This window comes from Plecotus auritus, assembly GCF_963455305.1.
Source record: "Plecotus auritus genome assembly, chromosome: 7".
NCBI classification, from domain to species: domain Eukaryota; kingdom Metazoa; phylum Chordata; class Mammalia; order Chiroptera; family Vespertilionidae; genus Plecotus; species Plecotus auritus.
This window is the reverse complement of record NC_137774.1, coordinates 108,327,753-108,354,280: the sequence shown is the minus strand read 5'-3', so window position 1 is coordinate 108,354,280 and position 26,528 is coordinate 108,327,753. Positions and strand designations below refer to the sequence as shown.

The following is a 26,528-nucleotide window of genomic DNA, read 5'->3' as shown; positions in this document are numbered from 1 at the left end:
CTCCCAGGATCAATTGCTTGTTGGGGTCCTGGGAAGGCTGCTTACCGACGGATGGCACTGGTGAACTCTGCAGCCAGCTCACTGTCGCTGTACGTGGTCCTGAGTTCGGCCAGTGAGAGAGCTGGGGAGGCAGCATCAGCACACTCCTGAAACAGCAAGCACATGCCTGTTAGACCTGGAGCCAACGGGAGGTGACAATTCTGCCCTAGGTGGCCGTGACCTCCGACCTCCGCAGGCTGGCCATGGGTGCCGACCACTCCCCGTGGGCTCCGAGAGCTCCCTGGCAGCCAGGCACTGGTCTAAGTGGCCACACACATATCCTCTCACTTAATCATCACGATGACTATGCGGTAGGTGCTATCATGATCCCCATGCTACCCAGGAGGAAATGAAGGCCAAGTCACACTGCCCCAAGTCTCCAGCTAAGACAGGGAGAAATGAGGATCCAAACCCAGGCTGGGGGCTGCCGATCAGGGCTCTTCACCACTGAGCCAGCCTCTCATACTCATGGAGACAAGTGGGGAACAGCAGGTGAGAATCCTCCCCCAGCCTCACTTCTCCTGGGGAGAGAACCAGTCTTCTCCACCATTAGGAGCTTCAGCGAGGTCAGTGTCATCACCTAGGAAACCCAGAGAGGAGGAGGAAAGCAGGAATGCACCCTCCCATGTGATAGCATTAGACGGGGACACTGGCATCTCCAAGCCAAATGAACTCCCACATCCTACACTGAGTCACACTAGTCCTCCGGCAGCATCACACCCGTCCGAGGGCTCTGACAGAGGGCCGCAGCCATGCTGACAGTACAGAGGCCCGGGGAGGGCGCTCATCTGGTGGTTTGCTCAACAGACCTTTACTGAGCACCTACAACACCCCAGGCTGGGGAAGAAAACACCTGTGATCGCTGCAGGTGTTCGGTTACCCAGTGTAAACAGATACGGCGGTGGGATGAGAGCTGCACAGAAGTGCAAATTTGGTGCTGAAAATCCAGACGACGGGAGGGCTCTGTGTCTCCCTCAGCCCTCCCCTCGGATATGGAAATGCCACCACACCCAGGGGGTCCCCTCCCTCTGCCTGGGCCTCCCCCTGTACGGCTCCCTCTCGCTGTCCTGCAGACCCAGCCCCCCACCCCGCCACCAGCCATGGATGCTGGGAGATTCCAGCAGCCTCCCTTTTTGTATATCAACTCCCGTTGATGTGAACATTTCCTAAGACTCCTAAAGACAGGGACAGCTTTGTCTCGCCCCATGCCTCTCCCTGAACACGCGCAGTAGTATCTGTTGCAGAGAGACAAGAAGTGCAAAGACCTAAGGCAACGTGGGTGAGACTTGGTTCCAGCTTGTTGTCTGGGGGAAGCCTTAAAACAGGGACCCTATCCTACAGAGCGAGAGAGGATGTCCTGGACCCAAACCTGTCTTGCCACCTGTTTTTAAAAGGCCCACAGGCTAAGAATTGTTTTCTATTTTTAAAATTGAGAAAATATTTTGTGATGTGTAGAATTCGTACGAAATTCACATTTCAGTGTCCGTAAATGAAGTGTTATTAGAACCCTGCCACACCCGTTGGTGCCCATAGTCTCTGCCTTCGCACTGCCATTCTTCAGTGGCCATGTTAAGGAGGTGCAGCCGAGCGTGTAGGACTCAAACACCCTAACAGATCGACTCTGACTCCTTACAGTTCTCCAACCCTGGCCCTGGACAGTCTGCTTCATCTACCAACTAATAAGGAAAATGAATAGCCCAGAAGGGAGATTTTATTGAAACCGTAAATGGTTCCAATATTTGACGGACAAGAGAATCAGCTTACTCTAATTTCATTACCTGAACAACCCAAGATACTTTTATAATGCTCCTTACTCTAATGTTAAAAAAAAAATCATCTGGCCTTTTCCATCAAAAAGACTTCTGTACTTTGAAGCCATTCCACAAAACTGCTTCCCTCAGTCAAAATAAATACCAGGAAGGAGGGAAAAGGCTCCGCAGGCTTCTGGCAGGACCCCGAGAGCCGCTGCCACCACACCCTGGGAGCGCACACACTGGGGCTCTGTCTTCCGGGCTCTGTCCCCAGGTGACTGCCGACCAACCCAGGGTTGCACAGAGGGTTTCACGGGGTAGGCAGGGAACAGGACACCAGGTCCCCGATCCGGGACTCCTCTGTGAAACAGCACTGTGCAGGCCCTGCCCACAGGGGCGGAGGGATGCACGGTGCCCCGCAGGCAAGGTGACCTTCCCAAAGCCGATGCTGCGTCGCCCCCCGAGCAAACCCTCCAGTGACTCCTCACGGTCCTGGGAGAGCACAGCGGCTGGGTCTGCAGCCAACGTGTCCATCCCGCTTCCCTCCGGGCACTCCATCGCCTGGAGTGGACTTGCTTCCCCCTCAACCCTCTTCATCCCACTCTCCACAGGGTCTCGGCTCAGGAAACTGGTCCCGACCCCCACACCCGATTCTGCATCTGGGCTGCGGCCTCCCAGCACACGTGGGAGCGATCCTCGCACTCGGGACATTTTGTCACTGTGCGAGGATCCTCTATTGGCTCCGCAGTGTCCCCCACTGGAGTATAAACCTAGAATTGCCCCCAGCGCCTGGCCAGGACCAAATCACAATTTGTCAAACGAACGGATAACTAACTGAGGCAGCTGGGCCCCGGCAGAGCTGGCCCCACTGGAGCCACGTTATAGACGCCCTGGCTCCTGAGGAGGGAGAGGAGGGCAGGGTGCAGCTGTGGCGCTTTGTGAAGCAGCTTCAAAGTCTTAGCTGTTTAGGGGGTGACAGTTCACTGCCACACGGTGTCTTCTGTCCCAGGTGCACGCCCCCCCCCCCCCCCCCCCCGCCCCAACATGCGGGCTGTGAGAAGCCGCGGCTCCTTAGACCAGCAGTCAGCATATGCCCATGCGTCTTGGGCCCGAAACAAACCGAGGGCAGGAGAAGCTAGCGTTCACTAGGTAACTGGGATGGCTTGCAGGTCCGATGCCAATAGGGAAAGTGAGCAGGCAGTGAGTGGTGGGAAGTGGGCAGGAAGTGAGGCCTGAGCCCGGGGTCCTGAGCCCCTCTGGCCCTACCTTGCCGGACTTGTCTTTGCCGCCGCTGCTGGTGGAGCTGAGGGACCGCATGCGCTGCTCCTTGTGCTCCTCCACCTCGGACTTCAGGTGCTCGATGTGCACCAGGTAGGCCTGCTCCTGGGCCTCCCGGGTGCTCAGCTTCAGCTCCAGGGCCTTCTTCTCCTTCTCCAGCAGGTAGAGCTGGGCCTTCAGCTCAGCCATCTCCTCCTACCGACGGACACAGAGCGGGGGAAGGCGGGTGAGTGAGTAGGGTCTAGACAGGAGTGGGGAGGAGAGTGACAGCTGTCCCAGGGCACCTGAAGGACTGCCCTGTAGACAAGCCCCGCGCTGCCCCCTATGGACCAGAACTGAGATGAGTGAGAGAAGATCCAGGCAAGCAGATCTGTCACCATGAGGAGAAACGTTCTAACGGCTGCTGTCCCTGCACCCTGCAAAGGGCTCTGCTGCCTGGGTGGGAACCAATCCTCAGTGTGTGGAGACGAAGCGTCGTCGGTCAGAGAGGTTATACAGGAGGGTCGCCCACACAAGGTAGGGTCTGCTTTGCCATTTTCCAAGGCACCAATCCACATATTTGATCACCCGTGAGGGCAACCTTGGTGCCCTGTACCTGAGTCAGACAGGAAGGGAATGCCCCAGCAATGATATCGCCCCCAGATGAAAGCAATAGAAACAGAGTCCTTCATAGGTGACTTTCTTTTTTTTTTTTTTAAAATATATTTTATTGATATTTTACAGAGAGGAAGGGAGAGGGATAGAGAGCTAGAAACATCGATGAGGGAGAAACATCGATCAGCTGCCTCCTGCACCCCCCCCACTGGGTATGTGCCCGCAACCAAGGTACATGCCCTTGACCGGAATCGAACCCGGGACCCTTCAGTCCGCAGGCCGACGCTCTATCCACTGAGCCAAACCGGTTTCGGCCATAGGTGACTTTCTGATGAGTGACTTCTCACAGTATCTTAGAGAACCCAGAGTAGAGTTTTTGTGGAGAATAAGTGCGACTCCACAATGGGACAGTGCCGTGCTGGGACCAAGATCTCGACAACAATGATAATCAGCCGTATTTGGTGGGCATGCAACACCGTTGAGATGTTCATACAAAGTCAGTCATTTAATCCTTCCAACCTCAGGTAGGTATTATGAGTCTCTCCATTTATGGATGGGACAAGGAGGCACGCAGAGGGAAGTCCACCCACTGGGTGAACTGTGGGGGCCAGAGCGTGAAGCCAGGCCATCTGCTCAGAACCCAGGCTCCTAGCCACGAAGCGCTAGCCCGTGCCCACCATCACATGACCACCAGGCTCCCAGCTGCCTCCATGACCTTAAGGGGCGTCTTGCCAATGCTGAGTCACTGCCTTGACAGGGATTCGCCACGGTCACTGACTCGCATCACCCCGGAGTCACCCTCGCCTGAGGTGACAAGCCACAGGCCTGGTGTGCTGCCTGGGTATACGAGCCCGAAGGAAAACCTAGAGGGCACCCATCACCGCTTGTAATGCTCAGGACGGGGGCCACTGGACACAGAGAAGGCAATGTGCTCAGTGACTACTCAATCGGAGGTGCCAAACCTTTCCCAAGACGAGACACAAAGCCAGAACGAAGGGTTTTCATACACTGAGCCCTTCTGATCTTTTGCCAAAAGCAGCAGGATTCTGAAGGTCCTGGGAACGCTGCACACTGAGCTAATGGGGAGTCAGAGCCAGCACAAACGTGAAGGCCAGCTTGGAAGAAGGAAAGGTGGTGCCAGCAACGGGAGAGGAAACGCCTGCGGGGAAAGGCAAGGCGGCCGCTGTGCTGGCAACGGAGGCTCAGCCCAGATGGGGGCCCGGGACCTGGGCTTGTAGCACCTACTCGAGGGCAGGGCAGAGCCAGGGCTGAGACCCGACGTGCCAGGACTCAGAGGGCGGCCTAGAATCGGAGACGAGGAAGTTCCCTTTCCAGAGATGCGGCAGGAAAACTGGCCGTTGCTCTGGCTCTGGGTGGGAAGAGAAAGCGAAGCCTCTGAGGAATCAGAACCACCACGGGGTCATGCGTGGACGTGGAACAGGAATCCTAAGCCAAAAATGTAACAAAAGGAACCTAAACCTCTCATGCCCTCAGGTCCCAACACATCTAAGCACAGAACCACCACCAGGACACTTATCCCCCCGGGGACCCAAGCACCCACGGGAGACACAGCTTCACCAAAGATGAGCTGGTGCAAACGTTCTTCCCCAACAAAGAGAGAAAGTAGAAATGAGTCAGGTTAAAGCAGAAGCAGCATTTGTGAGAACCAGAAATAAGTGAAAAACTAGAAAATAAATATTTAAAACAAAGAGATAAAGGGAGAGGAATTGTAATGAGGATAGGATATTCAAAAAAAGAGGAGTGGATCCGAAAAGGAGCCGAGTGAGTCACTGGAAATGAAAAGGTGTTTATGAAAGGTCATACATAAGAAGTAAAAAACCCCAGGAAACCTGAGTTTCTCAGCAGCGAGTCTGGAACGAAATGGGGACATGCAACCTAGTCTTCTGCCACAGAGCTGGACGGTGAGCGAGTCCTCGACACACGCTGGGACACGCAGGGAGGGGCGAGGCCCGATGCTGTCCTTCAGAACGCAGGAAGGCAGGGAGCTGGGGCTGGGCCAGACGCTGGCAACAACTGCCCCCATCACGATCTGGTGAGGTGCTTCTCTCCAAGCTTTCTAAAATTTCTGCTCTTCTAGGGAATCTCCATGATGTGTCCACATTTTATTTTTCAAGCAGCAGTGTTCTCATTGGGGTGTCATGATACAGTTGACTAAACCATTGGCCACACAATGGAATACAATCTCCAGCCCTCCTCCCCTCCCTGGAGGTCAAGAGGCTGAAAGTGTCAACCCTCTAAGCATGTGCGTGGTCCGTATGGTGACCACCTCCGTCCTGAAGCTATCGGGGGCCTTCCAAGTCGCCTCATGCCTTAACCAAGACCCTCCTGTCACTCAGGAAATTCCAAGCTCCGTGCCCAGGACTGGGAACACATCCCAGATTTAATCTTTATCCTACCATAGCTGTCTTCTGAGAAAGCAGGTAGCAGGTGAAGGCCTTGTGCTTGGCACCCCTGGCTGGGAATGAGCAAATGTGCACTGCTGAAGGGCGGCCACGGCTGCCCCAGAAAGCACCCCCTGCTCCAGAGACGCCGACTCAGCCAGGATGGACGGCCTGAGATCCATCAGAAAGCACTAACCGGACAGCCCTAGCAAACCGCACTGCCGGGTGTTGTGATCCGAGCAGGGTCCACGCGGCACCAAAGGGACAAGGGTGTCAGGAAACGGCTCTCATCCAAGTTCCGCCCTCGGCCTTGCCCTGCTCGCTGGCCTCAGAGGCTGCTCCAGCCTGCAGGGGTCTGAGGTGGCTTCTCCTGGGGAACGAGGAGGCCAGCTCACCCTCCAGGAACACGCCCGGCCCAAGGGAGGGAGCCCCTGGCACTGGAACTGTCTGTCCTTATCTACGAGGCGCTGGAGTTCCCCTCGGGAGAGCTTCTGAGCAGGAACGGGCTGACTTCTCCTCATCAGCTGACCTGTCTCAGGGGCCTTTCTCTCCTCCTCCCAATGACAGTGCAGTCAACGGGAGCAGAGTTCTCGAACCCTCCCCTACCCCCCATACCTTCATGGCCATCAGCTCCTGCATCAGCACCGCATTCTCGAGGTCCAGCCGCTGGCTGTCTCCCCGCGGCTTGACGTCGTAGCTGAGAGGGTCGATGTGGATGCTCTCCAGCTCCAGCATGGTCAGCTTGACCGCCGCCCTGTCGTTCTTGAGCTGCTGGATGTAGTCCTTCAGCCTCTGCTCGTCCTCCTTCGTGAACTCCGTGTCACAGCTGCTGGCCGTGGAGCTGGTCGTGCTGAGAAGAAAGACAAGGAGAAGCCATCACATTTCCAAGTCACCGCTCCCAGGTCCCTTCTCCTCGCTCTTCTCCACACCCCGTCTCTCCAACAATATTTAGATGGCAGTCCAGGTGGGAAAAGGCATTCTTCATGGCCTAGTAAATTGATACCACCTTTTAGGAAATGAATGTAAAGAATAACAGAAATATTTATACCCTTTAGCCTAACAGTGTGGGCCCTAGGAGTGAAATCTAAGGAAGTAATTCCACAAAAGCAACAAGATACACACCAACAAAGGTGTTTCATGGAATAGAGGGCTCAGTGAGTCATAGTACACAGCAAAAAAGGGGAAATTATGTGGACATTAGAGTAGTAATTACGACAATGGTGGAGAGGTTTTAAGTGAGGAAATAGGGTAAAAATCACACGTGAGTCATAAATACAGGTATATATGTAGACAGGACTTAAAAAAGAGATATGTTAAGGGAACAAAGATAGTTCAAAAACAAAATACCTATGGCATGATTCATAGATTGTATGTGTGTACATGCATGTGCACACGTGTCCCTGACTGCTGAGAGCAGTCCCCTTGGGGTGAGACGTAGGAGGAGCGGTAGTGAAGAGTGAAGGTTTGTACCATGGAAACCGCAGTGTGTGTAATACTGCCACAACAACGGAGGAAGCGGGGCGCTCCCAAGCCTCCCTGGCATTCCGCCAGAATCATGACTGCGTGTAATGTCCACCACGGGGACTCAGACTGGCCCAGAGGGCCCTTGGCCACCACACTGCATGGTGACCGGGCAGGGGCTGCAGACATGAGGCTGAGCCCAGCAGTGTGGTGGCCCATGAGGGTTCCTGTGGGACGCAGACCGGGAACGGGTCAGCGCTTTGGGAAAACCGAGGCTATGGCCCTCAGGAGGGTCTGGCCTTTGCCAGCAGCGGGCAGGCAGCTCCAATGGCCCAGAATGCGGCCCACTCCACCCAGTCAGGCCTGGGGCATCTGAGCCAGCGCGGACCCACCGCCCTTTCTCGGGACCTGCCCGGGAGCTGCCCGCGCTTGCCGTGGCCCTCACGGATGGCTGTGGAAAGATGGCAGGAAAGCAAAGGGGCGCCCGGAGCTCCCATCCACACGGGCCAGGGCGGCACTGCCTCTCGGTCATTGAGGATTTGGAAACAGGCTCAGAGCCATGAAACGGCTTGTCTGGTCAAAAGGCTGGAAACGGGTGGGACTGGACTCGGCCACAGCCTTTCACCCCACACCCCGTCCTCCCAAGAATCCTGTTGGGAGAAGCTGTGCCCGGAGCAGGGAGTGGCATCCACAGGCTGTTGGCTGCCCTGAGCCAGGCCCATCCTCCTCACCGTACACTAGAACAGGTGTGACGAGGCCCCTGACTCGGCAGATGTAACGTTCCCATAACCTGGTGTGACCCAGGGCCGGTCCATTCTCACATGAGACATGTTATCAAGCTGGTCGTGCGTGAGAGGAAGAGAACATTTTAGGGCTTGGGGTGGTTTTCAAGTCAGAGAACTCTTTCCTCCTCAGGGAGCTCATGAACACCCAAAACAACTGGTCTACCCCGTAGGATAAAGGGCATTGGCACTGTAGCCTGTGAGGTAATGAGACCCTCCCAAATTCTCTAGGGAGCGGCCACTGTACTCTTGGGCTGCTGTGGTGGGTGCCAGTGATTCCAAGCAGGTCTCTGACACCAGACCGACCTGAGTAAATGCACTTCCTCCGCCACTCCCCAGCTTCATGGCCCAGAGTACATCACCAAGCTTTCTGGGCTGTGGTGAAGTGGGAATCCTTCTAATCCCCATGTCACCTGCTTGTGGAAAGGGGACGTGGGCCCTGAAGCAGGCAGAGCCAGCGAGTGCTGTCAGAGCACTTGTTCTGGGGGAGGGACAGCCCCCCAGCGCCAACACTACACCCAGAACCTCCCACGAGGGATGTCAGACACCTGCCAGGTTACCCAGAAAACCCGTCTGAGGGAGAGCAAGGCGGCAAGTGCTTGTCCTGATTTGAGAAACCACCCAGACCCATCTGGGGACAGGAGCCAGGGTGGACAAGGAGCGAGGGTGGCCAGAGGCTGGCAGGCTTTGGGGTGTCCTGGAACCCTCTGGGGCCTGGGGCTTGATCCCCAGCCAGGCAGGGAGGGCTTTTGTTTTACCATCTCTGCTAAGGGTTTAGTGTTCAGAGAGGAAGGAAAGGAGAAAAGAACAGAAGAGCTCTTGCACGGATCCTACTCCCCCCGCCCCCCCCCCCCCCCCCCCCGCCACCTCGCCTGTCAGAAGCTCAGAGCTTTACAATGCTTTTACCAGGGGAAAGTTGAATTTCAAGATAAGTGCCCCGGCCCCGCACCCCTCTGGCTCCCCTCTCTCCCTTCCAGGACGCCAGCGGGGAGCAGACCAGGCGAGGTTAATTACAATCCTGCTTTGTGCCCTTAATGTTCCACTGCGGAATATGATTATGACGATGGTAGGAGGGAAGCCACTGGCCTTTTCTCTGGCCTCCTGCAGACAAAGGCGCTGCCGGTCTCCCGAGGGCTCGCTGCCGGCGCTGGGCAAGGGTTAAGTCATCCATTAACTCTCCGCCTGGAATGCTGGATGATCTCAGTAGTTAAGAGTGAATAAATCACTCTGCAGGGTGGGAGGCGGTACGTGATCTCCGAGAGGGACTGTGGAAAGGGTGAGATGAAGACCCAGCCCACCGTAGGATGGGGAGCTGCTCAGTGTTGTGTTTTGCTCTGGTTTTGTGAGGAGCTGGGCCAGATCACATGGGGTGTCCTTTCTGTGATGCTCTGCTTGAGCCCTCTCATGCCAGCTTCGCCCTGTGTCCGGCACTGCATCCAGGTGCCCTGCAGCCGGGGAAGCCTGCACTGGCCAGGCCTGGGACACTCGGCCCTTCTGCTTGCCTGGCCAAAACAGGACCTGGGTGTAGGTGGGTTCGAGCTGCTGTTGATTTCAATGATCCTCTCTACCATGTCTCATCCTTGTGTTCAAGACAACTCCCTTGCCTGCTTTTAAGAAGAAAAATCATTTTTTGAGGGCTTCCTCAGCTTGTAAAGCTAGAAGGGCGTTTCCTTTGCCTTGAAAACCAGGGATGTATTTTTCCTGAAGTTTTATCGTTTTACTGGCCCCAGGTGAGGAGCAGCTTGTTTTCAGAAGGAAAGTGCCATGAGACTGGCCTTCTGTTTTGCTAAACACTCAAACTGTATTTGGAGGAAGGGGTTGGCCCACGTGACGCGTGGCCACGTCAGCCATTCCTAAGTAGCTCTGGTCTTCCGAGAAGAAGGTTGGGCTTTGTCAACTGCCTGTGTCTTTTAGTGTCTCCCATCTCTCTCTCTCTCTCTCTCTCTCTCTCTGTCTGTCTCGTGACAATTCTTGGTCACAAAGGACTAAAAGCACTAAACACCATCCAAACTTCGGAGGTCTCTAATGCTCTTGAATGGTTAGCAGAATTCTCTAGGAAGAGAAGTGGAGGTTAAATGAGGGAAAATTATAGAACAAAATACAGGCGTGGGAAAACCTGCTGCCAGATAATCGAAGTCCTCAAAAACCGCCTGGTGCCAGAAAGGAGAAACAGTGGAAGTTGAAAGGAGAAACCGAGACACTGAGGAGACAGAGTCTTTGTTTTGCAGCCGTTTTAAAGATGCCATTAGAATGGTGTTGGACAGCAGGCATCTGTAAAACAGAGACTCTGTTCCCGATTCGGTCCCTGGGACACACCAGGACAGACACCATGTGTCCTGACAGCTACACTGTTGCTAACAATGTCCCTGGCATTAGGGAAATGAAACATTAGGAACGATTTTCAACTTCACTAATAACTAAGAGATAAAAATTAAAACATCAAGGGTATTGTTCTGCCTACAGACTAGCCCAATTGAAAACAATGTATGGGCCCCCGTTTTATGCAGGGTGTGGGGGAACAGGCCCTCTCAGGCACTGGCTGCAGAGGAACTGATCATGCGCAGAGGGCTATTGGCCATTTGAAACGTCAATCATTTCTGAGCCAGCACATTCTGCTTCTTAGAACTGGTCCCAGAGCAACTGCACTAGAGGGGACAAGGATGGCGGTGGCAGCAGCGTCCTAACAGTGAAAAACCGGACGGGATGTGCACCAGGAGGAGGCGGTTTGAGTACACGGTGACTGCCATCCGAAGGAAAACTGCAGCGGCTGAAAAGGCACGTGGGACGATGTCCAAAAATATAAGGTGAAGGGGAAAAGGCAAGTTTCAAGCGAGTCCACGTGACAGGATCCTCATCAGGTTGGAAATGAGATGGGTGTCACATTTTAAAGACGTCACGCTTTGGTCTGCTGAGTGCATGCCTTCTCTCTCCTTTTTGTACCTACCCCTTCTCCTCTCCACCACGTGGCTCCTGTGGGAACACCTGTGGCCACAGGTGACCGGGGTAGGCCCTTAGGCCCAGCTGGGTAAGATGTCCCTCCCCAGATTTTCTTACTTTCACACCAGTGAAACCAGTCAGCCTGTGCACAGGGCAGGCGGTACGCTGGTTTTCTGCCATTTGGGGAGCCTGCCCGCAGCAGGGGGCAAAGGGGGCCGGGCAGGCTGGGTGTGGGCTGGCCTGGCTGTGCTCAGGGCTCTCTGCCTTCATCCCGGGAGGCAGCTCCTATGTGGAGATCCGATATTGTTCTAGCAAGATCCCCTTTTGTCCAAGCTATTTCAGTCCTTTCTGTCACTGGCAACCAAGGGTCTTAATAAAAAAATGGACAATCTGTGGGAATATACCCCAAACTGTCGGCAGTATCCTTTCCAGTGAGGGTCTTAGCGTGGAGAATTTTATGTAATGCCTGTTTTTTTTTTTTAAAAACACATATTTTGATTGATTTCAGAGAGGAAGGGAGAGAAAGAGAGAGATAGAAACATCAATGATGAGAGGGAATCATTGATTGGCTGCCTCCTGCACGCCCCCTACTGGGGACTGAGTTCGCAACCTGGGCATGTGCCCTTGACCAGAATCGAACTGGTGATCCTTGAGTCCTCAAGTCGATGCTCTATACACTGAGCCAAACTGGCTAGGGCTGTAATGCCTGGTTTTATTTTTACAGTGAGCATTTAATTCTTTTGAAATCAGGAAGTTAGGTCTTAAAGAAAAAAAAAAAAGCATTTCAGGTGTCTACCTAGTTTTCATAGGACCTAGCAGATAAGTGACCAGGTGTCTGGGCAGGAGGCCCGCGCACCACGCAGGCATGGTGGGGAATGGGTCTGAGTGGGACTTGAGGATTTCCAAACACTTCAAGCATGAACCCCAAGGCTTCCAGTGCACTCTTCTGAGACTTGGATGTTTTTCAGAAACACGTAAAGGTGACCATTCCGGCAGCCAGGTCTGGTCCGACTCTTATTCCCTGCAGCTTGCTGCTGCTGGCGGCACGGGCCTGTCCTAAGCGGATGGTTGCTTCAGTCCCATTCATCCTTTCAGTGGGCATGATTCCGTCCCACGGAGCCTTTATCTTAAGACCAGCTTAGAGGGCGAGGGCTGGGCATCCTGAGCGCCACTGCCCTCCATTCCGATTTCGGGGTATGCCCAGTGTGGTCAGCCAGGCGGCATCCTGGCTCCCTGGCAGTGCCCAGGGCTCACCACAAGGCTGCAATCCCCATTCTCACACGGCTCGCCGTGGTTCCCCACCTGATAGGGGGACAAAAGGGACTCAATTCTAGTCTTTGCGAGAGACTTGCTGAGCGGCTTATTCTGTCTTAGGCATATGTTCTGTTGTAGATTGAGATAGATGACTGTGCTTCTACCAAATGAACTGAAATTGTGATGCTTGACAGAAAGGGTGGGTTTAAGAATTCCCACTTCCAGCAGTTTAGTCCATTTGCCTTTCTGCTGTGATAATGTTGACAAAGTGCTCCAGGCTACCAACATTACCTAGTTACTGTCCATTAAGATGATTACACTTTCGGATGAGGCCAGGGCTCTTTTCAAGAGTAAAACAGCAGTGTCCCTGGGTTCCTGCCAACAGTCAACGGATGGGCTAGCTGCCACTTTAAAAAAATATATATATTTTTATTGATTTTAGGAAGGGAGAGGGAGAGAGAGAGAAGCATCAATGATGAGAGAGAATCATTGATCGGTTGCCTCCTGCACACCCCATCCTGGGGATCGAGCCCGCAAACCCGGGCATGTGCCCCGACTGGGAATCGAACCATGACCTCCTGGTTTATATGTCAACGCTCAACCACTGAGCCATGCTGGTCGGGAGTTACCACTTTTTATTCTCCTTGCTGGTCACTACTCTTCTGCCCCTTTCCAAAACCATGACGTTCTTGCTATCAGGAGCTGTCCGTGTGCCGCCAGGCAGGCCCCGGGGCCTGGCACTCAGCATTCTCTCCCTGAGACCCCCGAGGAGCAGCTGACGGATACTCTGATTGGCATTCTCTACACCAGTGGTTACGGTGGGGGAACGGGCATGTACAGAGCCACATAAAGCCCCAACCCAGGAAGCCCCTTTTCTTTCTTTCTTCCATAAACTGGACATGGGAGGATGTCTGAACTAGAATGGCAAGATTTACAAAAAAAAATGAATTATTAGATAGAAGGGCTTGGTGGAGTTTGAGCCCATGTTCAGCATAAGGTAGTCTAGTTGAGTCATGACCTGAGAATGTGGGGTGCACATGACAGCCCTGTGTGCGGTTCTTTTGTATCCCCTCTGAGCTGCTCTGATTTGGGTGGGTGTGGGAAGGTGAACTTTTAGGAAGAACGGAGTGAAATCTGAGCTGAAGTCCTCTGTCCTTTGCTGGGAGGACCCACTGGTGACGGAAACTAGTTGGAGGGCCATTCTTCAGTGAGCTCACCCTTGAAAATAGGGGCTGTGTGCTGAATTGATCTTGACCTGCTGAGATGTGTGATCTAAAAGTAAGTGTCTTTATGAAAATTGCCTCAAAATCAAGGCTCATCTATGTCTCAGTATTTCTAACAAATTTTCAAAACCAGGATTTCTACTAAATGAATGGTGAGAGTTCCCATTCCTGACTCCAAATTTGTCTCTGATTTGGATTAAAACAAGGAAATTATTTTTGGGGTTGGGAGGTGTGAGCAAAAAACTGTAGCACTCGCTTTATAAGATACTGGAATAGCACGCATTTCCTGTCAACCCAATTCTTATGCTCACTAATTCAACAGCAAGATCACTGACAAGACGAGAACTACATTCTGTTCTAAATGAACACGGAAATTATGGATTGCACACATCTGGAAAAGCCATTAAGAAGATCATCTGCTTTCTGCGTTCAGACAGAAGAATCTGGTTTTTAGAAAGAAATAAATTATAATCTGTGCTTCACTGAATAAGACAATTGTTGGTGGAGTTGAGAGAAAATGAATCTCTTGTGTTTGTGGGCACCTGGCCAAGTGCCTCGTTGGGGACGTCCCCTTTCCTGAGGCACCAGGGCCAGGACAGGTAAATGAATGCACCTGGGTAGATGACTGTGTTCTGCCGTGGGAAAGAGAGACGGAAACAGTGAATTGGTCTCAGGCACCAAGGAGACATCAGTATTTCTCCTTCGGCTCTTGAGAGTCCATCTATCCTTATGTGGTTCTAGTCACTTGATCTGCAAGTACACACTGGGCTTTTGTGTGTGTGTTTTTAAAAAAATATTTTTATTGATTTCAGAGAGGAAGGGAAAGGGAGAGTCAGAAACACCAATGATGAGAGAAAATCATTGATTTGCTGCCTCCTGCACCTCCACCGTCCCCCCCCGCCCCCCCGCTGGGATTGAGCCCACAACCCGGGCATTGCTCTGATTGGGAATCGAACTGTGACTTCCTGGTTCATAGGTCGACGCTCAACCACTGAGCCTCGCCGGCAGGACAACACCGTGTTTTAATGTCATGAGGTCCAACCTGGTAGAGTGGGAACAACGATACGCTTGGTGCTGACGTCCTGGTTTGAGCCCTGATTTCCCTCTCGTCTACCAGCCCTGCGGCCTCATCTGGGCAAGTCGCTTACACGTCTCTAAGCCCAGGTTTTTTCACCTGTGAAAATGGGGGTACGTTACCCCTCTTGTCTTTTAAGATTTAGTTATCACATAAGAATTCCCAACAAAGTACTTCCTAGACTGAGAGCTGGTATGGAAAGGGAAGGCATTCATATTTTTAGGGCTTCGGTGGCAAGCAAAGAGAAGATCACTAGAAAAGGTTTCATTCAAAAGTTTCATGGACGCCCCCACCCCTCACCCAGAAGAATCCAGAAGCTCCAGCAGGTTATGCGTGGCAGGTCTTCCCTGCTGTCCTCCTCATCTTTTTCGAGTACTCACTTCAGTTTTCTAGATGCTCAGACCTGAACTCAGGCTCATGATCAAGCACCTGTTAAGCACGCGCTATGGAGATGGCGTCGCCCGAGACAAGAGGTGAGGCCAGGAGGCCGCTATTCCCCGGGAGGAGCTCACAGAGGACAGAGACTCGGGAGGAAGGGAGAGGACGGGGCCTGGAAACCGTGCAGGGGTCTGGGCCTCAGGTGACTAGGGCTTATTTGCAACAAAGAGCTGTCCCAAATGCTCCTGGGAGATCAATCACTATAAAGAAATGGAAAACAGGAAAACGAAGCAAAACAGGAGAAGGAGCCCTGACGGGCAGGCCGGTGCGGTGCCAGCCCGCCCACTGGGTGGAACAAATCACTCCTTCTCTCTGGGTTGCAGTTCCCACAAGCGAGAAGGCCCTTCCTGACCCTCCCACTCTGACTCCCCCTTGGAGGGAGCAGGCTGCAGGCCAGGAGAGAATCTGCCCTCACCCACGCTCTTCCCCCCCCCCCCCCCACGAGCCTGGCCACTGTGTGCCACGCCCAGTGAGCAGATGACACGCGGACACATGTCCACCGCACAGGCCCAGAGGTACCTGGTGTGGCTGTTGGAGGACAGGCTCTCCCAGGGCTGCACGCTACAGCCGGCCACGGCGAAGGCACCCCCGCAGCTGCCGTCCAGCTTCATGAGCAGGGCCTTGGCTGCGTTCTCGGCCGTCTTCCTGCAGTCGTGGGCTCGCTTCAGCATCTGAGTGATGTTCTCATCCCCCGACTGGTCTCCTGAGAGAAGCCAATGGATCAGTCAGCACAGGCCTAGGCACGGCAAGCCCGGGAACAAGTCTGGGGGACCAGCCCTCACTGCTCAGGGCCGAGGCGGCAGGGTGGGGAGGAACCAGCAGGGGCGCCGTGCCGACCTGGCTCTGCCACTCGGGAGCTGGGCTTCGGAAAGCATCCCTCTGCTCTCGGCTCCCCTGTCCTCACCCACAAACGAAGGGCTGGCCGATGTGGCCTCTGAGGCCTGCTTCCAGCTCTGACAGCTATGATTTCCTAATTATCCAGGCTCCTGGCTTCTCTTCCCACCCCGCCACAAGCCCGCTGCTGGGCCACTTCCCCTGTGCTGGCACTTCCCTGTGAACGAGGGCTGGGAGCCCCGGAGGAAAAACGCCGTCATATCTCCGGGGCATACAGTTTTGGTTAGAGCTTCGAGTACACAACGGTGACAAACCTCATGGTCAAAGTGAGAACCTGAGATTGGCTCCCCGTTTCTGCCCCGCTGCTACCCTGACCTCCTTCTCAGCTGTGTCACCGTCAGTGGCAGTTCAGATGCCTTCAGGAGCCAGGTAACTGGGCTGGAGCAAGAGGTCAGGAGTGGAGGCCACCAGCACGGAGCCAGTGAATGCCCTGCCCAGGAAAAAACTGTACTGTTGCCCTAGCTGGTTTGGGGACTACATTCAGCTCGCAGACACAAGGGTCCTGGGTTCGACTCCAGTCAAGGGCACATACCTTGGTTGCATGCTCAATTTAATCCCTGGCCCTGGTCAGGGCGCATGTGGGAGGTAACCAATCGATGGGTCTCTCTCACATTGATGTTTCCCTATCTGTCTCTCCTCCTCCCTTCCACTCTTTCTAAAATTCAATGGAAAAACATGGCTGGTATGGCTTAGTGGTTGAGCATTGACCCATGAACCATGAAGACACAGTTCAATTCCTGGTCAGGACACATGCCTGGGTTTCAGGCTCAATCCCCAATAGGGCCTTGTAGGAAGCAGCTGATCAATGATTTTCTCCCATCATTGATGTTTCTGTCCCTCTTTTCTTCTACCTTCCTCTCTCTGAAATCAATAAAAACATTTAAAAACAACCACCACAAAACCCATCCTGCCCTGGCCAGTGTGGGTCAGTGGTTAGAGCATCGGCCAACTCACTGAAGGGTCTTGGGTTTGATTCCCAGACAAGGGCACATACCTGGATTGCAGGTTCGATCCCCAGCCCTGGTTGGGGCACTTGCAGGAGGCAATCAATAGATGTGTCTCTGTCATATCAATGTTCTTCTCTCTCTCTCTCTCTCTCTCTCTCTCTCTTTTTCTCTCTCTCCCCTCCTGCCTTCCACTCTCTAAAAATCAACGGAAAAAATATTCTTGGGTGAGGACTAACAACAACCACAAACACAAACAAACAAATAAGCAAATGTACTGGTCAAACAAGTTACCAATTTGCTACCTCTACAGCCTAGATCCATGGTCTTCTAAATATTTTCAATAAAAATCTTATGCCAAAGCTCAAGATACAAAAATAGTAAATGTGGATCTGGCTGAAGTGGGCAGGGGTAGAGTCATGCATTCAGCTGCCCAACCCTGAGTCTAAGCCCACTGCCGAGGCCCAAAGAAACTCCTCCACCTTGAGACAGTTTGAAACCCACTCGACTAAATCATGTAGAATGAACGTACTGAGTGCCTGTGCCATCAACAAGAAACAATCCCCCCCACCGCCAATAATGGACACTGTGGGGAAATGCCACTCACTAGTCCTCTTTGCTGAGCAGCTATATGGCTCGTTAGGGCAGGATGACAGGTCCTGCCACTGCCAGCAGGACGGAGACTGAAGAGGGGACCGCTAGAAAGGAAGCAGACTCAGCCTCACGGAGAGTGTCTGCAGGGTAAGGTGCCCGGGCCTCCCTCGGGCCATTGCTGACCACCTTCGTGCCTTTCTTCTTCCCACAAATAATATTTCCCAGCTCCTGCCAAGTAACTGTGAAGAGTAGATGTAAGCCTAATGAAAGGTATCATTCAAGGACAAAATGGTTTAAAACATTCCTCTGACACAAACTGGAAACAAGATGATTGATTTCCTCCCCTTTAATTGATCGGTTTTCTTAATACATATATTTAAAAAAAACTTGACAGCAGGCCAAGATCATTTTAGGATCTGTTTAAAATGAGGAATAAAGTTTTATGGTTCAGTTACAAGACCCTGAAAAATGAAGTTTCTAATGGAAATGCTGGCAGAGTTTCTACTTCTGGGCTGAGATGGTAATACTATTAAAAAAAAAAAATACCAGAGAGAGGAGTGGAGGATGGCGCCGTGCAGACAGAGGCCTGCTACCGCGCTGGGTAACGTGAAGCAGGAAATGAATGCCCAGGATGCTTCCTTTCCCTCAGACCGTTTCAGGTTCCTGCCCACATCAATACTGAAGGAGGAAAACGATGTGGGTGTTCCGTGCAAAAGCTACACCCCAGACAAGGGGGGACCTGGCGGGATGGGGACACTCATTCCAGAGGTGCCCCAAGGGTGACCTTTGCAAGGCGTGTCCTGGAAGGACAAGCCCCGATGGGGCTCACAGCTCCTGGCCCCGTCTGGGGATGCTCGGCCTGCCCACACCGCCCATCACTGGTGACCGGTCACTTCCGTTTTCTGTTTACTTGCTGTTACTTCTCTGGAGCTGCTGCTGTTATAAAGTGTGGGCTCCAGCCTCGGTACTGCAGGGGGAACCCCTCTTTCCCGATCTCTCTTGCTTCCCACGCACCAGTTCTACTGCAGACCGCCTCACCTTATTGCAAGGGCGAGGGCTGCAGTCAGGTGAGGTTTCAGCCAATGCTGCTAATTAGGATGCCACGCTTGTGTCTTTTTCAATTAATACTCCTTCTAGTGACTCAAAATGGAGGACAGAAGTGGGGACAGTGCAGGCCTGGAGGGGCAAATAGGCCGACAGGACACAGGGCCCCTGGGGCAGGAGGGAGGCGGGCATACACCTGTGCTCCACCTCGGGGCAGGGCCAGGCATTAGTGTTCTGTGAGTGATGAGCGCAGGGTGGGGAACGATCTTCTGTGCTCACGAGACACCTGGAGACAGGTGGAGGGAACTCATGCTTCAGACTCCCCGAAGGAGCAGACCTGGAGCAAGGGCACAGCCAACAGCAGCTGCGCGATGGGCAAAGGCGGCGTGGGCGGCGAAGGGCCCTCGGCCACCAGCACCACAGAGAAGCTGTGGAGACGCCGGTCCCTTTCATCTCGAACGTGGGCCTCCGCTCCGTCTGGGCCTACTGTCAGCCCGGAGGATGTTTCCTAAGAGGGCTTGTTTGTTTTAACTGGTCTGTAATTCTGTTTCCACTCCAGTTCTTGCCGCATTCAACTAAACAATCGACTCACTCAGTCATGAGGAAAAAAACGAAAAGCACACTTGACAAGCGAATTTCATGTTGTGTGTGTGTGTGTGTGTGTGTGTGTGTGTGTGTGTGGCGGGGGGGGGGGGTAGGGGCTGATCCAATGCCAGCAGCCGAGAGGGGGGCAGTGGGGCAGAAGAGGCGGGCGACAAAATGTGGGAGAGGGGCAGGGGTCGGGCCACACTCACCAGGGGAGGACCCCACACCTGCCGCCCGGAACTGCTCCAGGATGAGGCTCTGCTCGCTCTCGGCCAGCGCCAGGAGGAGTTCGTAGGCTTCTATGCACTGCTCGCTGAAACAGAGCACAGGCATCTCAGCTCGGGCCACGGACCGGAGCCTCCTCACCGCAGCGCTGTTCCCCCGGCTCCAGCCCGGCTCCAGCCCTGCGTCCTGTCCGCCAGAAAACACCCTGGACAGAGCCCAGGCGTGCCCTACTATGCTCTGCCCCTGTCGTCTAACTTTAAACCAGGATCCCGAAAAATACAAGAAACAATACATGTGGGAGAGGCAAGGTGGCTGCCCTTTGGGTGATCCACCAAGAGGGAACGGTAATCCAACCCTCATGCGGGTGTCCACACCCTTGTTTAGTCCGGTTCCACACTGTACCGGGCGGACGGCTCCCAGGACCTCTTAGAAGACCCTGAATCGGAACCACCTAGCTAAATCACTCCCAGATTCTTGACCCTAAAAACTGTGACATAATAATAGTTATATAATAATAGAGAACTAATGTTACATCCCAGAAAGGAGACTATTTTGACCTAGATCTGCACTATTCAATACAGTAGCCACTAGCCACATGTGGCTATTTAAAGAAAAACAAAACAGAAAGTAAGCTCAGTGAAATGAAAAATCCAGCTCCTGGGTTGCAGTAGCCATATTTCACGTTTCATAGTCACATGTGGCTCCCAGTTCTGTAGATACTTGTAAAATTGCCTCATGAAATGTAAGTTCTCTGACCAGAGTATGAGTTTGGATTTCTAAAAGAAAAAAACAGTCTTTCTGCCCATTATCATGGGCACACCAGGTAGAGGATCAAAAAGTGACCCCTTCTCATTGCCACTGGGGACCCCCAGGGAGCCACAGGCCGCGGAGCACGTGCATAGTGCCGAGGGGTCTGGGACAAGATGCCCGCGGAAACCCACCCCTAAGCAAATAACTGATCAGCGTCTCTACGCTGAGCAGGGGGATACTGCTTAACTCAACAACCATCTGTTTTTTGACGGCTTCTCCTTTCATCTTCCTCCACTGAGAGGTAAGGAAAAGGGCCCCGTCAGGAGCCCTGGGTGCTGGCACCCCTCCTTCCAGGGCAGAGAGGCGGGGACGGAAGGCAGCCTGTGGTGCCGAGCGGCTGGCTCGGCGTTAGCCACACTGGGCTACCTGTTTGCTGTGGTGTGCCTGTGAGCAAGGGTGCCTGCTCCCTTGTATATTTTGGTTTGATTTTGTTTCCTGAAGAAACAATGTTTCTTAAAACAATATCGAACTTTTTAGAGGATGCCAAGAGTAAGATACAATCGCTACGCTGGGAACCTGGTAAATATGCTTAGGTGGTGACACTAATAAAATAAACCTATGAAGACAATCATAGGCATACCTTGGTAGCTATTAAAAACAGTCATTTAAAAGTAGATAAATTCCAAAGACGATGAGGCTTAAAAGAGGTGGTACGTTCATACGCTACTTGCTCATCAGTGAATGCATCATAGTTATTCAGACTGGCTTGTTTTTATGGGAAAACGGGCAGCTTGCCTGAGGAGCCGTGAAAATATTCTTATTATCCTTTGACCTACAATTCCTGCTTCAGGTATTTTATCCCCAGGAAAATGTTAAAAAGAATGAAGATATTACCTGCATTAAATTGTTCACCACAGAATTATTTTCAATGTCAAAGTCTGCACAAGTCTTTCAGAAAAATGGGTAAAAAAAAAAACAATATACAAACCTGATGCAGGGGATACAACCAAAGTACATGGAGGCCCCTAAGCAACATTACACAACTGTCACACGTGGAAGAAATGGAATGCACTAGATTTACAACAACGTAAAGTATGTCCGACCATGAATAAATACTGAAAAGAACTACAAATGAATATGTAACGCAAAGACTGATATTTTGATTGACGTTACTTGAGTGAAATAACAGTGAAGCTGAATGTGCTGGCAGACACCGACTTCCTTACTAACACCATACCCATTATTCTTATTTCCTTAATGGCGACAGGGTGCTCATTGATTTTCAATATGTACCGCACGAGTATTTGCTGGTCCAACCCCCCCCCCCGGTGTCCTCTGAACGCCCGCTTTCCACTCATGCAGAAGGTTACTACGGATGCCTTTCTGCGTGGCAGTGGCCCGCCCTCCGCGTCCCACCTGTACTGCAGGGCCAGCCGCAGAGCTGTGGCGTTGGATTCGTATTTGCCCACCAGCATGCTCATCCTCTCGGCGTTGCTTTTGCATTCTTCCAGGGTGATGGTCAGGAGGTCATTTTGGGATTTGAGGTGTTCAATACGGCTACAAAGGAAGAAAAATCTCTTTCACAATTCCACACCAGGATCACAATTAATTTGCCAATATTTTAGTAGTCTAATCCGGCTTCAGGCTGGAAATGCAGGTCATGATGTGAGCCCGTCAGATGTTTTAGCAAATGTAACTGACATGAAACAAATAAAGGAAGTGACTGTAGGTAGAAGGGTCACTGTGTGAAGTAGAAATGAGAATAAGCGCCCAGTTATTTCCCACCCAGCCTTCGACCATGTACCAGGGAAAGGAGCTGACTGCATGGCCTCAGGCCCTCATGAGGGCGTGACTAGTCTACTTCAATAAACCACTTTCCACAAGGACAGACGAAAAACAGCATCATAGTTATAGCGACCACGCGCTGCGCCCTTGCTCAGTAACCCTCTCCATTGCCTTTTGCATTAAGTATTATTATCTCCATTTCTCAGAGGAGGACATGGAGGCACAGAAAAGTTAAGTACCTTGTCCTGGGGTCTGAACCAGCCAGTTTGACCCCAGATCCTGTGCTCTTAATCGCTAGCTACAGAGCAGAAGCAAAAGGCGAGTTAGTGAGAGAGAGAAACCGCCCGCAGGCCTCACCGGGAAGAGGACCAGGAACTGTGGAGCGTGTCCATAGCTCCTTCCAGGTCGACATCCTGCAGCTGCTAACTCCCAGCAGGACAAGCAGTGGGGACACTGGGCTTTACACAAATCACAACTACACATTCAGAGCAGATGAGCTTATGACAAAATCAGAAAAGCCTTCAGCTCCTCCGTTTTCTGTCCCAGGACACGGACCCTCTTTTCCCCGGGGCCCCACCCTTTTGTAGTGCTCTGACCACCAAGTCCGACAGAGACAGAGGGTGTCACTCACAAAATGCAAGTGACTCTTGACGTGTTAAGAGGCTTGAGAATCAATCTTACAGCCATATATCTGAGTACAGAACACAGAGACACTCGCCACATGGGAGATGCCTAGTGAACACTAAGACACTGTGAGGCTTAGGCGGCCTCAGGTCAGTTCGATGCAAGGTGTTGCGAGAACATACTTGTCTATCCTTGTTCACACGGAGACTTCCTGACAGTCCCTACTATCTCATTAACTTCAGCTTGCTTCTGCATACATTTGGTCCCCACGAATCAGATGAAACTGTTTTCCAGCTCCCAGACCTCCGGGGGCCAAAGCTGTCTTAGAGGCCTTCTCAGGGAACACCCGGTGAATGGGCCACTCCTTCCTCTTGAAATGTTCTCCTTCGCTTGGGCCATGACAGGTCTCTGCTGGTTTTCCTCCTGCCTTAAAGGCTATTTCTTCTGTCTCCTTTGCTGGCTCCTGTTGTCTATAAAAGTGTTGGCATTTCCTCAGGACTCAGGCCCCGACCCCCTCCTCTGTCAATACTGTCCCCATGGAGGTGCTGTTTATCCCGTCCCATGGCTTTAACAGGCATTTATATTCCCGTGGCTCCCACATTTCCCCAGCCCAGACCTCTCTTCTGTTTACTGGTTTTTCTGTTTGGTTGTCACAGGGACACTTCAGATGTAACTCTCTCCAGCAGGACTCTTGATTTTCCCCAAACCTTGTCCTCCCTCAACTCAGTCAATGCCTCCATCATCTACCCAACTACACAGGTGAGCTACCTGAGGATCTCTGAGACCATCCCTCTCTCTCAGATCCAGATCTAAACCAGACACCGTTTCCCTTGATTTCACCAGTAAACAAATACTGTCCCCGCCCCTTCACATCCTCTCCGTTTAGGCCACGCGGGCCCGCTGCAGACCCTCTCAGCTTCTGCTCTGGCCCCACCCTTTCCATTCCTCACACCTGAGTAATCCTTCAAAATCTAGATCAGATCTGTTCTCCCCCCTACTTAACACCCTCAAACAGCGTTCACTGACTCTTAGGATAAAGAGTAAACTTTGTCCTTGGCCTCAAAATCCATATCCCACCCAGCCCTGCCTATTCTGCCTCCTTCTCTCACGTAACTCCTCCTCTCACTTACTCTATTTTAGCTCTATTGGCCTCTGGACATATTCTACTTCATGCCAACCTCGCGACTGATTAAGTTGGCCCATGAGACACTTCTTACTTTGCCACATGGGCGCTCCTTTTTCCTCTTAAAATCTCAACTTAAACATTTCCTCTTCCGAGATGCCTTCCCTGGCCACCTATCAAAAATCAATTCTGACTTGGAGCTTTCTTATGATCTTATTCCTTTGCTTTTTGTCTCGGTCCCTAGCAGGGACCATGTCTGTTTTACTTTCTTTTGCATGCCAAGTAGCTTAGCACGCAGTAGGTTAAACGAGGAAGCACTTTTGAGGAGTATGACTCTCCCCGCCAATACACACACACACACACACACACACACACACACACACAAAGTTAAAGGCTGTCATTTTTTGGAGTGTAATGGGCCTCCAACGTCGCCATACGCAGCTAAATAACAGACGTGAGGGCCTACTGTTAGATTATTTTTAAGAACTCCCACGCTATAGCTGCAGCTACAACTGTAGAGAGGACAATGGAGGCAACGTCAAAGGGCAGGGCTTGGTTTCTGACGAGGCTAATTCCTAGCTCTGGATTGGGGCGAGTCACTCATCCTGGAAGCCTGTGTTTTCTCATTTGCAAAATGGGACTATCCCGCCCTCCCACGGTGGTGATTAAGTGGTTGTCTGTGAGCGCCCTTTGTGAACCGTTAACACCACAATAATGTGAGCTACAGCACCAAATATTTCCTCCTTCTTGGGTCTCTTCTAGGTGCACATCACTGAAGAGAAAGGAGCCTCCCTCAAGCTCAACTACAAAGCAGGCTTGTTAAATCCCCGAATCTGTAGAGAGGAGATCCTCACTAAAACCAGGGCCCCTGAGGCAGCTGACTTCATTAAATTGCAAAGGGCACATCTGCTTCCATTTTTGAGCACCCCCGGGCCTGGGGTACAAAGCGGGCTGCTTCTTCCCTGCTACAAGGTAATCATCAGGACTGCCACTCCTAAGTATTTCGGATTTAATACGGAAACCATTTAATTTCAAGATTTAAAATGACCTAGATTTGCCACATTTCCTTCGTTCCCAAGCACAGTATTAAACAGCTTCAAGTCAGGGAGGACTAACACAGTAATTCAATTTATTCAGGTTTGCCACACGCAAGGGGAATGGTATTAAGCAATGGTAGATGGGAAGGGCCTGCACATTTCTTCCTGGTTAGTTCATAAGCCTTTCCAGTTCTTACTGTGCCCTCCCCCTGAAGACTGGGAGGTCGAGGCAGCCACATCACACTCGGGTGAGACCCGACAGTCCATTCTGCCACCACGGGACTGACTCTGAGTCAGTGTGGTTACCATGGTCTGGCTCTGGTCCTTTGCCTTTTTTTTTTTTAGCAGCTCTTTCTCATTGCTGGAAGGACACACAAGCCAGTCTTTGCAAACTCAAACTACCTCTGTTGGGAGACTTGGGAGGAATCCATAAAACTGGGTACATGGCAAACTGTTGTAAGTAAGATAGAATATACGTACTGAGGATTGTGCACATTTGCAAAAACCATAAATAAAATTAGGCAGCCCTCAGTTAGAACAGGGAGGTTCAGAGCAGCACGCCCTGTGGACCGCGGGAGTGCCTCTATCCGATTGCCACGGCTGGCTCCTGGTGCCTCCCGGTGTCTCTGGGATGCTGACTCAACATTCCAGAACTTTCTCTGTGGTTCTCAGCAGCACAGGCCTGCATGCTTGGTGGCCATGTTGTCATTCTGACCTATTTGTCATCCTGAATGAACTGCTCCGGGAATTACAACATAATTTCCAATGGGCAGTGCCAAATGAAAAGGCCGGCCCCTCGTTCATAAGAATTTAAAACAGCCCAGCAGGCATGGCTCAGTGGTTGAGCATCGACCTATGACCCAGGAGGTCACGGTTTGATTCCTGATCAGGGCACATGCCCAGGTTGTGAGCTTGATCCCCAGTGTGGGGCCTGCAGGAGGCAGCCAATAAATGATTCTCACTCATCATTGATGTTTCTCTCTCTCTCTCTCCCTTCCTCTCTGAAATCAATAATAAAAAATATATATATCCACATATATATATATATATATATATATATATATATATATATATGTATGTGTGTGTGTGTGTGTATATATATATATATATATATATGTATATATATATATATATATATATATATATATATATATATAAATAAAAAGCCAGTGACCAGAATGCCGTAAATAACAATTGGGGTGGGGCTGGCCGGCCAACCTCCCACGGCCCCTCCCCAGGGCGCTGACCCCTGATCGGCCTCTCTACCCCATTCGGGGGTGGGGCCGGCCGGTCCACTGCCTACAGTCCCTCCCTCTGGCTGGCCTGGCTTTGACTGGGGCGGGTGGCTGGCCAACCTCCTGCCAGTCTCCTCCTCCTGACAGGCCCAGCCTCAATCCGCTGATTGGGGCTAGGCCTGCCGGACCCCACCCCACCTGTGCACTGGGCCTCTAGTTATATATATAAAAAGAATTTAAAACAGTGAGAGCAGAGCAGTAAAGCAAGCGTGGGGTCCTTCCGAGTACGAGGCCCCACACATTCGAGTCTCAGGCCTCCCGCCTGTGAAGCCAGCCCCGCCTGCTTGCTGTAAGCGCTCCTGTGATGAGCAAGGTGGTGGAACTCCCACCCACTAGCCTGACAGCATCACAGCACCACAATACACAAGCCCACTTCAATCGATCTTTGCAAAGG

At 52.1% G+C, this 26,528-nt stretch overlaps 1 protein-coding gene across 1 annotated transcript in view; it reads right to left on the bottom strand.

Annotated features, from left to right (window-relative positions):
* The window catches only part of MCC (MCC regulator of WNT signaling pathway), a gene marked incomplete at its 5' end in the record, with an annotated part of 397,198 nt that overhangs the window by 11,863 nt on the left and 358,807 nt on the right, over nucleotides 1–26,528 (bottom strand). Inside the window, 6 exons of the mRNA XM_080682125.1 lie at nucleotides 46–146; nucleotides 3,057–3,263; nucleotides 6,680–6,914; nucleotides 15,754–15,937; nucleotides 19,505–19,608; nucleotides 21,687–21,827. Of these exons, the coding sequence (XP_080538251.1) occupies nucleotides 46–146; nucleotides 3,057–3,263; nucleotides 6,680–6,914; nucleotides 15,754–15,937; nucleotides 19,505–19,608; nucleotides 21,687–21,827 (972 nt within the window). The remainder of the gene's footprint in view (nucleotides 1–45; nucleotides 147–3,056; nucleotides 3,264–6,679; nucleotides 6,915–15,753; nucleotides 15,938–19,504; nucleotides 19,609–21,686; nucleotides 21,828–26,528) is intronic.